Below are 16,002 nucleotides of genomic sequence, written 5' to 3'. Positions count from 1 at the left end.
TGGGGGGGTCTCAGCCGCATAGTAAGACTCTAGTAAGCCTAGAACAGGACAGCTGCTAGGAGCATGAGGGCTGAAGAGAAATTCTGGACATTGAACTGTGCTGGTGAGACACTGGCATTCAGGCCCAGCTAGAGTGGACAGATTCTGGTAAACATTCTGGCCATTCAGTTGAGACCCTTTTTTAAAAGGCCACGCTCCAGGAGTGGGGACAAAACTGGAAAAGGCTCACCCTAACAAAGTCTAAAACCAAGCCTCAAAAAACTTAAGGTAATATGCTGGTAATTTAATAAAGCAGATGCAGAAATGACTCATAAATTAGAGCCAATGGGTATGAAATTAACTGTGGTCAAGATGTTTTAAAATAAACTACACTTATACTTTCAACCCTGACACGTAAAGACCTTAGAAGTTCCTACTCCTGTCCCTACAAAAAAAAGTCTGAAGTAAAAACGAATGACTTTTCTTGGACCCATCAGAATTGAGGTCACAGGGCAAACCATCATCCTAAAACCTGAAGACACAGAAAAATACAAAAAACTATAGCTGAGTTTTGCTTACCTGGAGCAGAAGCTATTGGAGCCATAAACTGGTGGTAATACTTAAACAATAATTTTGATGAGTTTCTGGAAGCTGAGTGTGGATTAGCAAGAGAGTGAAAAACTTATTGAGGCTGCAGTCTTAGAGGGTTTTATCTTTTGTGGATTTTGTCTCTAGGAACCCCACCAGGTTTTCATGATAAAGAGTCAAGAAAGATTCCCTCCTGGCTCTGACCAGGGTAGGGGAAAAGTAGTCATTTAGAAATATGCCCAGAGTGTTCTCCATAACAAATGCTTACTACTCCTTAGGAGGAAAGAATTTACCAGAGCCTTATCCCACCTGGGGGGGATGGGGGGGAGGGGACTTGTAAAGGCCACAGTCCAGGAACACAGGCCCACTATAAGACTGAGATTTTATCATAATATTATAGAACACTTCCCTTCCTCCACACCTTACCACATCAACAGGCTCTAGTATAATAATAGCAGATAACATCTGAAAGAGCTGCAAGGTGTAGATTCTATTTAAGAAGGAGTTCTTAGGGAAATCCAAAGTCAATAGGGGAGACAAAATCAAGGGCACTAGAGGAATTTGAAGCCTCTAGTACCTACAGCTATAGCACAGAGGACTCCAGCTGAGGTCCGGTTATTGATAAATCCATTAGCTGGAATTTCCTGATTGACCCTTTCAAGCCAGGGATACAAGGAATTGGGATAACATTCTGTGAAGGTCCATCCCATCCTAAAAGGGTCTTTTCTAAAAGCTTTGCAAAGAGGAGTCAGTCCGTTTGTATTTCCCTTGGGTGCATGGGGACAGGTCATATTTAGAAAAGAATGTGGGGGAGTGAAGGCTGTACAACTGACCAAGGTAGAGGTGTTTACTATGACTGGGGAAAGATTGAAATAAAGTATGGGAACACTCAGTCATAATAGCCTAATAGGTAACAAACATAGGCTTATGGGTATAATCAGCAATAACACTTGCGATTAAAGAGAAATTGGTTACAGATAAGACCAAGGGATGTACAACATCATGAACAGATCAGCGTTTCTGGTGACAGATCCAACAGTCAGAAAGGTTTCTCCTTTTTGCAACAGATTGGGAAATGCATTGGGATAAGAGCATTATCTTTCTCTAAGAAAGAGAGGGAGAAAATAAGGTATGAAGCAATGGTGAGAATAGGATGTACAGGCCTGGTCCAGTCATCTTGTGAAAGCTGTTTCCTTCAGCTCTTGTCTGCTTTGATTCTTGGAAACCTTCAGTTTGAGCTCATCAGTTGGTGTGCAGGTCCAGTCAGGGTTTAGGGCTTTCTTTTGGGTGGTGGTGGGCAGGGGGGCGGGGGCGCAGCTTTCTTTGGATGAGACACATTGATCCAGGAGTCAACTCCTTGAAGTTTGGCAGCACAGGAATTGATCAGGAACACTTGATAAGACCCTTTCCAATGTGGCTGAAGAGAGTCTTTTTTTTTTTTTTTAACATCTTTATTGGAGTATATTGAAGAGAGTCTTAATGGATACGTCTTTTCCAATAAACAAAATCTCCAGGTCATGAAGTATGGTGTTTTGAGGTCTTCATCTCCTGGGAGCACACCATGGAAAGATTGCTCTACTAAAGCATAGTTATTTTCAATGGATGAAATACTGCAGTATATACTTTGTAATACTGAAGTATACCTCCTTTTATTAGTTGTGGATCAAAGGAAGTGGGAGCCAGATGCATGAGGAACCCAGCAATTATTTCACCCATGGTGAGAGTTTATGAGTTCCAGTTGGGGTGGATCTGAGATTTAGAAGAACCAACAGCAATACTTTTGCCTGAGGTAGTTGGAGGGTTCCCACAAATTTTGCCAGTTGAGTACTGATGGTGCCATTTGTTCCTTCGACTGGTCCTGAAGACTGAGGATGATATGCACTGGGAAAATGCTATAGGACTGGCTAAAGAGCACAGACTTGCTGTAATATTTAACTAGTAAAAATAGGTTCCCCAGTTGCTATGGAGTTCAAGAGGGGTTCCCCAGGTAGAGGTAAACTTCTCTAATAGTATTTTAGCCACTAAGAGGCAGTAGCTTATCTACATGGAAAGGTTTTGACCCAGTGGGAAAACAAACAAACCATGACTAAAACATAGTTATACCCATGAGACAGGGGAAGTTGTATAAAATCCATCTGCCAAAACTCGAATGGTCTATTGGGCAATTTAAAGTGTTTGGGGGCAGTGCAGACAGTTTCCCAGGAATGTATTTTGGACAGATGGGACATGAAAAGTAGACACTTTGTGCAGCCTTATTAATATTTCCTCACCAGTATTGATTCATGAACGTTATTATTTTATCCACAGACCAATGGTTTAATGCATGTAAAGTTATCAGTAATGGGAATTTTAGAGTCTCTGGTAAGACCAGATTATTTGGCCCAAACCAGAGTTCTCTCTTTTTATAGAACCAAGTTATTAGATTTCAAGTATTGTTTTTTCCTTTTCTGAGGCCTATTGTTGGGCACCTCTAGTCAATTTTTCTAGATTATTATTTGGGGGAAACACCACTTTGGACCATATCAGAGGTTTGATTGTTGGTCTTTTGAAAGCAGCATTCTTGGCAGAAATATCAGTGGCATGGTTTCCTTTTGCCTCCAGGGAGTTGAGTTTGGAATGCCCAGGGACCTTAATAATAGCCAAAGCAGCTGGTAGGAGTATGGCATCTAATAAATTTTGGACACAAGAGCCATTTTAAATTTTGTCCTCATTAGAAGTAAGGAAACCTTGCTGTTTCCATAGCATTCCAAAGTCATGGGCAAGCCCAAAGGCATACTATCAGTATAAATGTTTGCAGTTTTGCCCTTAGCTAAAGTGCAAACCCTAGTAAGAGCATATAATTCAGCTTACTGGGCCAAGGTAGCCAAAGGCAAAGGTGCTGCCTCAATAACTTAAAAAGGAGTTGCGATTGCATATCCAGCACAAAATTTACCATTTTAATCCTTTAAAGAAGAACCATCAGTAAACCATGAAACCTCAGCCTTAGGGGAGTTTCCTGTAAATCATCACGAGGGGTCAAACTGTTATCTATCAAAGTCAAACAGTCATGAGGTGTATCGTCTGCAGAGGAGGGAAGAAGGGCGGCAGAGTTAAAGCTATTACAACAAGAAAGAGTTATGTGGGGTACAGTTAGCAAATGGATTTTTGTAGGAGGTGAGATAACTGGCTGAAAGGTGTTAAGTGTGATGAGAATTCAGGAGGGTTTCTACTGTATGGAGTACAAAGATCAAGATCGTTAGAGGGGATCCCATGACTGTTCTTCAGTGGCCTTAACTAAAAGGATGGGGCTGGAATGGCTCTGAGGCCAGGGGTATCCACATGCCACAGAGTCTACCTGCTGACTGTAGTACCCTATGGGGCAATGGTGATACTCATGTTTGGGGGTAAGTACTCCAAGAGTGTTTCCCTCCTCATATAGGAAGAGGAAATAGTGAAGTTGATGATTAGGGTGTCCAAGGAAAGAAGGATTATCAAGCTTTCCCTTAAGGTATTAAAAGCTAGGTCATCCTGATTTTCCCAAGTAATCGGGTCAGGTTTGGTGTTCCTTAGTAAGGCATAGAAAGGCTGGGTCATGAGAGAAAAGCTCAGAAACCAGTTCCCATAATAGCCAGCCAACCCAAGGAAACCTTGTAGTTGACATCCGATTTGGGGTTTTGGTAAGTTCCAGATGCCATGAAGCCTATCTGGATCAAGGTAAGCCCTTGTTCTGAGATCAGGTGCCCGAAATAACTTGGGTTGGAACAAACTGCAGTTTCTCCTCAGAAAGGTTATGCCCCTTTGAGGCTAAAAGCTTTAACAGGTGGATGCTGTCTTCCTGTGAGGAGACCTGAGAAGGGGAGCAGAGAAGCAAGTCTACATATTGCAATAAAATAGTCTCTAGGAAATTTTATATTATCTAAATCTGTTTTTAAGGTTTGTGAGAAGTAAGAACAACTCTCAGTAAAACCCTAGTGCATTACTGTCCAGGTGTATTGTTGTTCTTCCCAAATAAAGGCAAATAGATATTGACTAGCTTTATCCACAGGGATGCTAAAGAAGACGTTACATAAATCAATCATGGTAAAAAAAAAAATTTGCTTTCGATGGGTATGGAGGCTAATAAAATATGGGGATTAGGAACAATAGGGTGACAAGGGAAGACAACACTGTTTATGACTCAGAAGTGTTGGACCAATCTCTACCCTCCCCCACTGGATGTCTTTGCAGGTAAAATAGGGATGTTGCAGGGCCTAGTACAGAAAATAATGAGGCCCTGGGTCTTTTAGTCTTCTATTATCAACTTAATGCCCTGGAGGGGCTCTTTATTTACAGAGTATTGACTGATTCTGGGGAGAGGCTTTGAGGAATCTATTTGTACCCTAATGGGAGGGGCACTGGGGATTCTGAAAATATCAGTTGAAGATTTGGCCCATAAGGAGGGTGGTAGCTGATCCATTAGGGACAAATGATTAGTGTCCTTAGAATTAGCTCTAGTGCTGCCAGAGACAGAGCACATAAAATATGTTAAAGGGTCAACTGATTCACCCAGTCAGCTATTTTGGCTGTTATCAAATTCTAGAATTACTTCCTTCTTTTAGGAGAAAGAAATTCCAGGATGATATTTTTCTAAGAAATCTTGGCCCAATAACTGAATGAGGCAGAGGAACTAAGGAGAAAGGGGTGATTATCTCTTAGAGGGCTTAAACAAAAGGGGATGGGTTTAGTAACAGAAATCTGTTGAGATTTATGTGAGATCCCCACTATTTGAACCATTTTAGTATTCCAAGGTAGGGGCTGTTTAATAACAGTGGGGTTGAGCATCAAGGGGTAGCTCCAGTTCAATAAGGACAGAAAGAGATTCATTCCTAATCTGGAAAGTAGTTTCTCCAAGTCAATTAAGGGGGAAAATTGAGAGGAAAAACCTGTAATTCCTCGCAGTCCCATCACTGGGAGTTAAGAGAGCACGGGAAAGGCTGGTTAGAGGGTTGAAGGTACCTGCAGTGCTTAAGCTTCTAAGTCTTTCTTATGTCCTGGCTCTTTGCAATAATGGCAAAGGCTGGGAAGGTTTTGTTTCTCTTTACAAGCCTCCATTTGCTGGAGTTGAAAACTGAGGATTTTAGTGGTCTTCCTTTTAGCTGAATCATCTAGGGTGTGGGCAAGCTAGTTCGCTAAATTAACTAAATCTGGAATGGACATAGTTTCTCATTCCATCCTGGTCCTTTCAACTAGAAGAGAAAGATCCTGGTTCAGCCCGTTACTGAACACAGAGTTAAAGGCTACCCAAGTGGGTTCAGCATTCAAAGGAAGACCAGAATTTTCTTTAAAGACAATTTAGAGCCAGGTATGATAGTCATACACAGGCTCACTGGGCTTCTGGGTACAAGCCTGAACTTTATTCAATCCACTGGCTTTGGGAAAGCCCTAGGAATTGCCAAATGGAGTCACCTGGTGATTCCCTGAGCCTCATCATATGATAAAACAGCAACAGCAAGGGTTTGTCTCCATTGGGATGGGACCATCCCAATTAGTAGTTTCATCCAGTGTTGGGCCTGGCCTTCGCCAACAAGCGAACAAGCTGATATAAGTCAGAGAAACCAGAAACCAAAAGTAAGTTTGAATGACTATATTACATTCCTCAGCAATCCTGTGGGGATCCTCACTTCCTCTGAGAAAAAATTTTGACTATGGCACATAGTTCAGCTTTAGTCCAGGGAACATAAGAAATGAAGGGGTTTAGCATTTGGATCCTCAGAGGGTCTGATTTTAAAGGGGCGGCTTTTAATAGGTTCAGGAGAGGGGAAGAGAGGGAGAGTTTCAGAGAAAAAGGGAAGTTCAGTGAGAGAATTAGAATGAGGAAACAAAGGTATAGAGGAGGGGGATGGTGCAGAAGGAAAAGAAGAATATGGTGCTGAAGACAAAGAGGAGGAGGTAAAGAGGCCTCAGAAGACTTTTTCATTTTTTTGTAATTGTTTGTTTGCCTTAATTTAGAAATGATAGTTTGTAAAGAGGCAATTTTAGAGTATTGAATGCATTTGGAAGGCTCCAGGTACCAACTAAAATACACATCTTATTCAGTTTGTTTAATTTTAGAGCCATGGTCTTCTATTTAGTTCTGAGAAAAACAAGTTTGAAGAGGTCGAACGTTTCCAAAAGTGACCCCTGGAGTTATAAACTATTTTTGGTTAAGTTGGTCCACTTAGTTAAAAATATGCAAAAGAAACGACCATAGTTTTTTGTTTTTTTGTGGTTTTTTTTGTGGTACGCGGGCCTCTCACTGTTGTGGCCTCTTCCATTGCGGAGCACAGGCTCCTGACGCGCAGGCCCAGCGGCCATGGCTCACGGGCCCGGCCGCTCCGCAGCATGTGGGATCTTCCCGGACCAGGGCACGAACCCGTGTCCCCTGCATCGGCAGGCGGACTCTCAACCACGGCGCCACCAGGGAAGCCCAGGACCATAGTTTTTGAACATAAAATCAGCCGTGGTCCCAGAAGAAGGACTCTTGAGAGAATTTAGAGAATTGGGATCCCATACTTCAAAACCAGAGGTCCAGAAAACAAATGAGTACTCACCAAAAGGGCAATGACTTCACAAAAACAGAAACAGATCCCAAATAAAGTTGGAGAGCTCAATCAAAAGGAGAGAGTTTGAATCTAAGAGGAGACTTACCGAACCAAATGGAAGTGGGGAGCACAAGGGGATCAAGTGGGTACCGTGCATGATTCCAGGGATCATTAATTCTTCAGGGGTTCATCTTCGGATCCCCCTTCTGACACCAAGTAATGTTAACCTTTAAAATAAAAAGGTAACGGTTTAGCCAGCAAAATCAAGTTTATTTGGGAATAGCACGTGATTGCAATTTGGGCCATGGAAACTATGGCAAACCAGAGTTTGGGGAACAAAGGAAGGAGTGCTCTTTTATAGAGGAAAATAGTAAGGTGGGAGGGGTTGCTTGTTTAAAAGCTCACTGGAGGAGAAAGATTTCAGGGTTGTAGCAGTTTCTCATCAGCTGGGTTATTTCTAGGCAAGAAGAAAATCTTCCTTCTTCCTGCTGTAAATTAAGCTTCTTCTGGCTGGGATGTGTAAACTAAGCTGTGATGAGAGGTATGTGAGTGAAAGCTCCCCCTTAGGGCTTCCCTACTCCATTTTGAATGAGGTTTTCCTTTATTCATTTTCAAAATATATATATCAAGTCATTATGCTGTATACCTTAAACTTATACAGTACTATATGTCAATTATATCAATAAAACTGGAAAAAAGATCAAAATAAAAATATTCATATCTGGGACTTCCCTGGTGGTCCAGTGGTTAAGACTGTGCCTTCCAATGCAGGGGGTGCAGGTTTGATCACTGATCAGGGAGCTAAGATCCCACATACCTCGTGGCCAAAAAACCAAAACATAAAACAGAAGCAATATTGTAACAAATTCAATAAAGACTTTAAAAATGGTCCACATCAAAAAAAAAATTCATATCTGTCAAGAAGTACTAAGTCCCTCAAAACCTTATTTTATTCATTATCAAATGCGACTTGGTTGGGTCTTTAGTAGTCTGGGATTTCTGTCAACTCAAACACAATATTCTACGCATATATGTTTTTTCATTTCCAAATTTCACCTTCCGTGCTGTAAGGGTTACTAGTGATGCAAAAAAAACAAACAAGAAATACATTAAGGTAAATGAGGTAGTGAAAGAGAGGTCAACATGGCAGGAGAAGTATCAATAGAAAGGGGATTTGAGCCTCCTGACCCCACTGGTGGCCACGACATATATAAGAAGTCAATCATTTTGAGCACACCTGGGTAGGAGTCTACTATGTGTTGCTGGGGGTTCACATACACATCACCTGATGGCTGAGGCAGTGTGAATTGAATCATAAAAGCCTACGTTAAGGAGTGTTGGTCAAATAGAACCAATCCTGACATCCCTAAGCATCTTCCAGATGTAGAAGCACTTCCAAAGAAAACAATTGTTTTACAAAGATCTGGCAACAAATATTTTCGTGCCTGTAAATTTTATTTGAAAATAACAAAGGTAAAAATAATTACATTTTCATACCCTTTACACTCACTTGACTGAAAATAAAATTTCAAACCCACTACAGCCTGGAGGCTATCACCACATATCCTTGTCAGTCAACCCGGAGTTGCCTCAACTTCCCTAGTATCACAACCAGCCACATTCATACTAACACGTGGTTAGTGACGCAGCTTCATCAGATATCCCCGATTGAATCTATTACACGGAGTTATTACCTTCCAGGAAGAATCAAGCCATGAGGAAACTGGACGAAGGTCAAGCATGGGAAAAGGTGGAGTATGGAAAGTACTGGGAGGCTAGGTATATAAAATGGGCGGGGCTGGCAAGATAATTTCATGGGAGACCCTGAAAACACAAAGCAGCAAAAAGGTTAGGGTGAACTTCTAGGAGAAATTTTTCAAAACCAAAAAAAATATGTTAAAGGGGTCAAAGAGAAAGTCAAACTTCACCTAACTCACAAGTCTACCTCCAGAAAAATCTACTCTTCCAGGCTTAGTGGCTGATAACTACAGTAGTCGGGGAGAGGTGCAGGGACTAAGAAACAGACCAGAAGTACAAAATTACCACTTTGCGTACTCTAACATACCTTTCTTTCTCTCATGTCAGCTAACACTCACCTAAAAGGCAGAGCACAAAATCGATACTCACTGGTGGGCTGATTTAAAACAGGCAAAGAGGGCTTCCCTGGTGGCGCAGTGGTTGAGAGTCCGCCTGCCGAGGCAGGGGACGTGGGTTCATGCCCTGGTCCGGGAAGATCCCACATGCAGCGGAGCGTTTGGGCCGGTGAGCCATGGCCGCGGAGCCTGCGCGTCCGGAGCCTGTGCTCCACAACGGGAGAGGCCACAACAGTGAGAGGCCCGCATACCGCAAAAAAAAAACAAAATAAAACAGGCAGAGAACGGCTCTGTTACACCTCTCTTCTCAGAGGTGGTCACTGTTGCCCCCAGGTTTTCCTGCGTTCCCTCAGGATCAGTGCCAACCTCTCACCAAAAGGTAACCTTCCCACATCCGGGTCCTCCTCAAGGGCCCTGTTCTCAGCCATCACAGAATCTCAGGGTCCTGTAGGTGCAGGAAGGTGGTGCACACTCGTTTCTTTGGAGAGGATTTGGCAGGGGGGTGGGGGTAAATGAGGTAATGGGCGAGGTCTTTGGGGATTGGGTAGGGCAACCGCAGGCCAAGTGCTCGTTTGCCCTGTCCGCACCCAACCAGGGGAGAAAGAGCCATGGCTCTGACTGGCGCAATCCAGGGGCTGCACGTGCTGAGTCCTGCGGAAGCCATCCTCGATTAGGCCGCACAGTTCCCCACCGGGGGTTGTGGGTAAGGAACACGGATGAGTCAGAGGCTCCCACCTCAGCAAAGTCTCCTTGGCCCTGCACTTGTCCACCACCCAGTGCACAGGAGAGAACGCCCTGGCCGGGAGCAGCGCTAGGACAATCAGCCCTCGAAGGAGCGCTTGACGTGGTCTATAGAGGGCGCCGGGGGGCGGGGCAGGGCCAGGGGCGATGCAAGGGGCGGGGCCCAGGGCCTGGGGCAGCCGAAGAGCCCGTTTCGCCCTGGCCTGGGAGTCTAGTCCTCTTTCTCCACCTTCCGTCCGGCTTCCAGTTCCTACGGGTCCCAGAGCTCGTGGGCTGGCTTCTTCCGGAACCTCCTAAGAGCCAACCGCCGCCCCTGCCCGCCTCCCCGCAACCCGCCGCCCCGCAAGAATGCATTACCTAATGCCACGGTCACAGTCGCCGTCACAGGCACCCTCAACCCCACCCCTGGCCTGCCTGCGGTCCCTTGCTCTCCTTCACCCGCACCTGCACTCAAGCTCCCCCGGGCCGCAGGTGCGGATGACAGCGTAATTCCACGCCCCGCAGAGGCCCGCCAACTCTGGGGAGGGGAAGAGGAGGCGAGGTCGCCTGCGGTTCCCAGGCTGAAGTCCCAGGTGCGTCCGAACCCCCGAGGCACCGCTGGGCGAGGAGCTGATGATTGGCCCTGGAAGCTAGGCCTCAGCGGTCCTAGCCAAGTTGCATATTTGGCTTTCCCCCTCCAAGCCCCAGGAAGGGGTGGGATTCTCACTTTGGGGTCCCGCTCATATTGCACCACCGATTCTCCACCTCTCTGCAAAGAACTTCTCGTTCAGAATCCCTGAAGGCTTTAGAAGCACAGCTGTTGATTCCGTTGGATGATGAGTCTCCCTGCTTTTTAAAAAGACCTGGGAGGGGGGGAATCAGCTGAATTTTCTTGAATAGCTATGCTTAAACTTGAGGCAAGACTCGAATGTCACTCAATGTCTGTGAGGTAGAGGCCATATATGGGCCCACATGTCATCCACCTAGTGTTGAGACTCTACTTTAGAACATCTTCCACTTTGTGGATTTGTTTCAGTTGAAACTCATTTCCAGAGAACTTAAGTTGCTATTTATTACTGCCATGACACCCAACGGTCCATAGATACGGCCCTCCCTGAGGAAGGAAGCCCGTGATTTCTATGCAGGTTGGGTTGAACAGTTTAGCAGTACAAAGCTCGTTTCCTGCCTGCCCTGAGGGAGGGTCAGTGTGATAGCAACCAAGTCAGTTGACTTCCTAACCAAGTGTGCCCTCCTTTTCTTTTTCCAGATTGTGCCTTTTTAGCCAAGAAGCATGGAGGTAATTCATGGCAGGCCCTACTGCTGCAGGGAGCTTGAAGGAGCTGACATACCGTCAGACACCTTTTACTCTAATGAATTGCACACCCCACTACAAACAGCTGCTCGCCCAACTGCCTCAGAGGACAGGTAAAACAAAAACCAGAGAAAGCAAACAACTAAGAAGGGTTTTAATATATTAGTGTATTTTTGTTATGTGAGAAAAAACATTTAAGGTTATGGGCCTCTTCTGTTTATCACATCATAGGGAAGGCATAACCTGACAATTAACTAAAAACCTTGAAGTGTCCACATCTGTTAGGAACTTGGCAAGAAGTAAAAAGTTAGTGTGTATTTTTAAAAGGCAAACATCAAATTCATCTACCACATTCTAGAACTCTAGAATGATCAGTTCCTTCATTTGTAAGTTAATGTTTTAATCAAACTTTTTTTATTTTATAAAGAGTGGTAGAGTGGGTTCTTATCATCTGCTAATATCATCTGCTCAGAAATACTCCTAGAATCTGTTATTCAGAGTTGCTATCTAAACTTCTGCTTTACCAAATTTCCTGTAAAACATTAATTGCAGATTATGCTTAAAATTGCATCTAACATACACTGAGTGATTGCTGTGTGTTGGCACTGTACCAAATGCTTTTATGTAGTAATTCTTTTAATCCTCACAACAGCCCTATAAGTACTATTCTTACCCCCATTTTACATATGGAGGAAAAGGTACAAACAAGTAATTTTCCAAGATCTTAGTGCCAGCTTTTTTGTCTGTATTTATTTGAATCAAGAAAAAAAAAAAATCTCAAAATCCTTGGTGAAAAATGCCTGTGTAATTGTTTCTTAGTGCCAGCTTTTTTGTCTGTATTTATTTGAATCAAGAAAAAAAAAAAAATCCTTGGTGAAAAATGCCTGTGTAATTGTTTTCTTGCTTTTGCTTGTTTATCTGTTTTATAATTTCACTTGGTCAAATCTCTCATCTAAGAAGTCTTTCTCACTTAAGAAAGTGGTCAAAAGGTACGAACACCCAGTTATGAAATAAATAAGTTATGGGGAGGTAACGTACAGCATGGTGACTATAGTTAATAATACTCCATTGTATATTTGAGAGTTGCTAAGAGAAAAGATCTTAAAAGTTCTCATCATTAGAAAAAACTCTGTAACTGTATAGTGATGGATGGACTTATTGTGATCATTCTGCAATATATACAAATATTGAATCATGTTGTACACCTGAAATTAATATAATGTTATACATCAATTATATTTCAATTTTTTTTAAAAAAAGAATTTGTTTCTTAACAAATCAGACAAGTCACCTGGCTTCAGTTTAAACACTTCCAAAATGGGACATCACTACCACATTAATGCACCTGAGTGTTAGATAATTTTCTTTCTACTAAGAGTATTTCCCCCTTCCATCTGCTAACCCTGGTTCTTCCCTCTAAAGCCATGCAAAATAAGAATAATCTGTTATCTTCAGGATAACGGCCCTCAAGAGTTTAAAGATTCTTTTGGCTGTCTCTAAGTTCTCTTTGCCAGACGAACACTGGTTCTCAACAGACTTTACTCTTTCTTCTTGCATCGAGGCTTTCACTGTCTTTTTTTTTTTTTGCGGTACGCAGGCCTCTCACTGTTGTGGCCTCTCCCGTTGTGGAGCACAGGCTCCGGACGCCCAGGCTTAGCGGCCATGGCTCACGGGTCCAGCCGCTCCACAGCATGTGGGATCTTCCCAGACCGGGGCACAAACCCGCGTCCCCTGCATCGGCAGGCGGACTCTCAACCACTGCACCACTAGGGAAGCCCGCTTTCACTGTCTTGATCAGACTTCCATATATCTATTCCAATTTGTAAACATACTCTTTATATGAAAAAATAAAAAGATAGCTTTTCCCCCTAGTCAAAAACTAACACATTTCCATATAAATAATATAGAAATCATGGAAATCCACAAAGAAAACAAATTTTCCATTTTTCCAACCAAAGGAAAAATTACGAAATTAAAGCAAAAGGAGGAAAACCTCTGTACTTCCTTTATCCAGAAACAATAACCGTTGTTAATATATCAATATGTGTCCTCTCCAGTTTTTAAATTTAAAGATCATATTCAACATATTTTTTGTAAACTGCTATTTTCACTTAATGAAAAGAAATATTTTCATATTTGTGGGAAAGAGGGCTCAGCTCACTTCTACTGACTCAGTCCTTGCTGCACCTGCTGTTACCTGCTTCCCAAAAGTGGCTGTGAGCCCTAAATTCCTACTCAGTTCCAAGGACCATCAGATTAGACAGGGCTTCCCTGGAGTCAGAGGAAACCCTTAGCAGATCGTGTGTGATCTGGGGATGGACAGTTGTCCCTGGATCAAAAGCAGCAATGTGAGGTTTTATATTTGGCCAAAAGGGATCTGGGTAGGAATTTAGTGCTGCCATGTCTGACTGAACTCACTATGCCCTCGAAAGCACTTGTATAGGCGTTTCACTGAAATTTTGATCCCCTCTACCTAAGTGGTCCTACGGTTGGTTAGTAATTGGCTCCAAAACCCTTTAACTGGCATGAAATCTAAGAGAAACATCTTTGAGAAAATATTGCTTTTCATTAACTGACTACAAAATTAAACACAGCATATATTCAATTACCTATAAACTATAATAAGGTATTATTCGAAGCAATATCTATGTACAACCATGTTCCTAGCTCCTAATAAATAAAATTTGCTTTCCATTTTATTCCATGTGAACTTTTTCCTTTCATAGTCCCCAAATGGGAAAGCCAGGATGATCATGTGTTCTCAGAACCCCTCCATTTAACTTCCTTTTAAAAAGCAGCTGGGCAGCTTACAGAAATAGAAGTTCTCTTTTCTCTCAGTGGTATTCCTCTGAACTGCTCTGGAAAGTGTCATCAGGGTAATATTGGTCCCTCTGCCCTATCAATGCTGAGGCTTAACTTCTTACAGACCAGGTTCAGGGTCTATAGCTCCCAGCTCAAACCTCAAGGTATCTCAAAAACAAAACAAAACAATGAAAAACAAAATCTCCTGGCTTTTAGGGATTACCTTCATAATGGTAAGGATGAACGTGAGTCCTAGCATGTGTTAGCTCTGAGCAGCTTAATTTTCTAAACATGGATGTACTTAAAAGGATGATTTTTTTAACATTATAATGTATTTTAAACTAACTTGGCAATTTTACAGAGATGCAAAATGATTTCCTCACATCCACCTATTTTTTTTTCTTTCCAGAATAGACAACACAGTCTAACTCCGTTGTTACCCAGCATTGGTTTGACAACTGGGCACATCAAAATCACATGAGGAGTGTTCTGAAAATTCAGATTCCCAAGCTCTATCTGTAAATATTCTGACTCACTGGGTCTGAGTTGGGTCTAGGGAATCTGCATTTTTAGAAGTTTTTCAGCTTATTTTGAGAACCACTGGGCTAGCAGAAAGCACTGTAAACAAAAAGAAAACCAGGATTGCAGTTCTGGCTTACCCAGTGACCAAGGGCAAATTAATCTTTGTACTTCAGTTACTTTCTTCACTGGTATATTTTGGAACAATTACGTTAGTCACTATTATGTATAATTACTTGCTCTCCTTTAAAAATATTAATAAGCAGGTGGTATTCTTTTGTATTTCTTCCATTGAAAATTTAAGAGTGGCAGGTACAGATACTCAAAATCACAGACGCCTACCTCCTTTTTCCATTCAGTTGACATCTCCTTACCTGTAGCAAGTTCCCTAGTCCATTAGGAAAATAAACATCAATTAAGGAAGTGTCTTGAGAATTGCTTAAGATTTAAATATAAGTTCCCATTTTTGTTTCTGGCTTCATCCCATTGCTTTCTGACTCCTGAATTTTTTTTTTTGACTGTTAGCTTCCTGTCTAAAAATGTTTGTTCTAGGCTTTCCTTTAATCATGCCTTCCAATAATTACTGGCCAAATGCAGCCCCCCGAGTCAAAATTCTGTACAGTGACTCCAAAGCAAGATATTGGTTCATCCATAGGGAATGTATCTTTCTCAAAAACAAGTAAACATTCATTTTATGTGGCTAAAGATCGCAGCACTAATAATTTATTTTTATTTGCTTTGGAGACATGTATTATTTAAGCTATGAAGTTATTTAATCCTAAAACTTCAATATTTAATTTAATTAGTTCCTTCTATAAATTCTGTTAATATTAAAGCTAGGGCACGGCAGAGAATGTAAGACGCTAAAATGAAAGAGAAATATGACTTATTTTTGCTTTGCCTTTTATTTTAAATGGTTTCCTGCAACTTACTGGCTTTAGATGAATGCCAACCCAAATGACTGATTAACATATGCTACTGGCTCATCTTCCTAGGCTAGTGTAATATATGAGGGTCAGATGCTGAGAAATTAACTCATCTAATTTAAATGTAACTTTTAAAAACTTAGATATTAAAGCTTAGGTTGTCATTAATCAAATGTGTTTAAATATTTTTCACTTGTCATGCCCCCCAAACTGTGGCTGTTGATCACACTCATACATCATACCTCAGAGGTCTGAGAACTGAATACCTGCATCCCTTCTACAGCACCCCAAATCAGTGGTCACCAGATTCTCCTTCACTAGCTAATGAAGCGGTTGACAGACTTCTTCTGGAAAGGACCAGATAGTAAATATTTCAGGTGCTATAGTCTCGGTCAGACTACTCAACTCTGCTGTTGTAGGGTGAAAACAGCCATAGACAATAGCCAGTATATAAATGAATGGTCATGGCTGCATTCCAATAAAATTTTACTTACAAAAATGGCAGTAGGTTGGATTTGGCCTGT

At 42.2% G+C, this 16,002-nt stretch overlaps 1 protein-coding gene across 1 annotated transcript in view; it reads left to right on the top strand.

Moving 5' to 3' along the window:
• Positions 1–11,210: 11,210 nt before the first annotated feature.
• SPMIP4 (sperm microtubule inner protein 4) overlaps positions 11,211–16,002 on the top strand; it is a gene marked incomplete at both ends in the record, with an annotated part of 30,866 nt that continues 26,074 nt past the window's right edge. The window contains 2 exon segments of the mRNA XM_082846831.1: positions 11,211–11,340; positions 11,343–11,344. Of these exon segments, the coding sequence (XP_082702957.1) occupies positions 11,211–11,340; positions 11,343–11,344 (132 nt within the window).

This window comes from Leucopleurus acutus, assembly GCF_964270905.1.
Source record: "Leucopleurus acutus genome assembly, chromosome: 9".
NCBI classification, from domain to species: Eukaryota; Metazoa; Chordata; class Mammalia; order Artiodactyla; family Delphinidae; genus Leucopleurus; species Leucopleurus acutus.
Note: the sequence above shows the minus strand (reverse complement) of the source record. Positions and strands in the feature narration are given on the sequence as shown.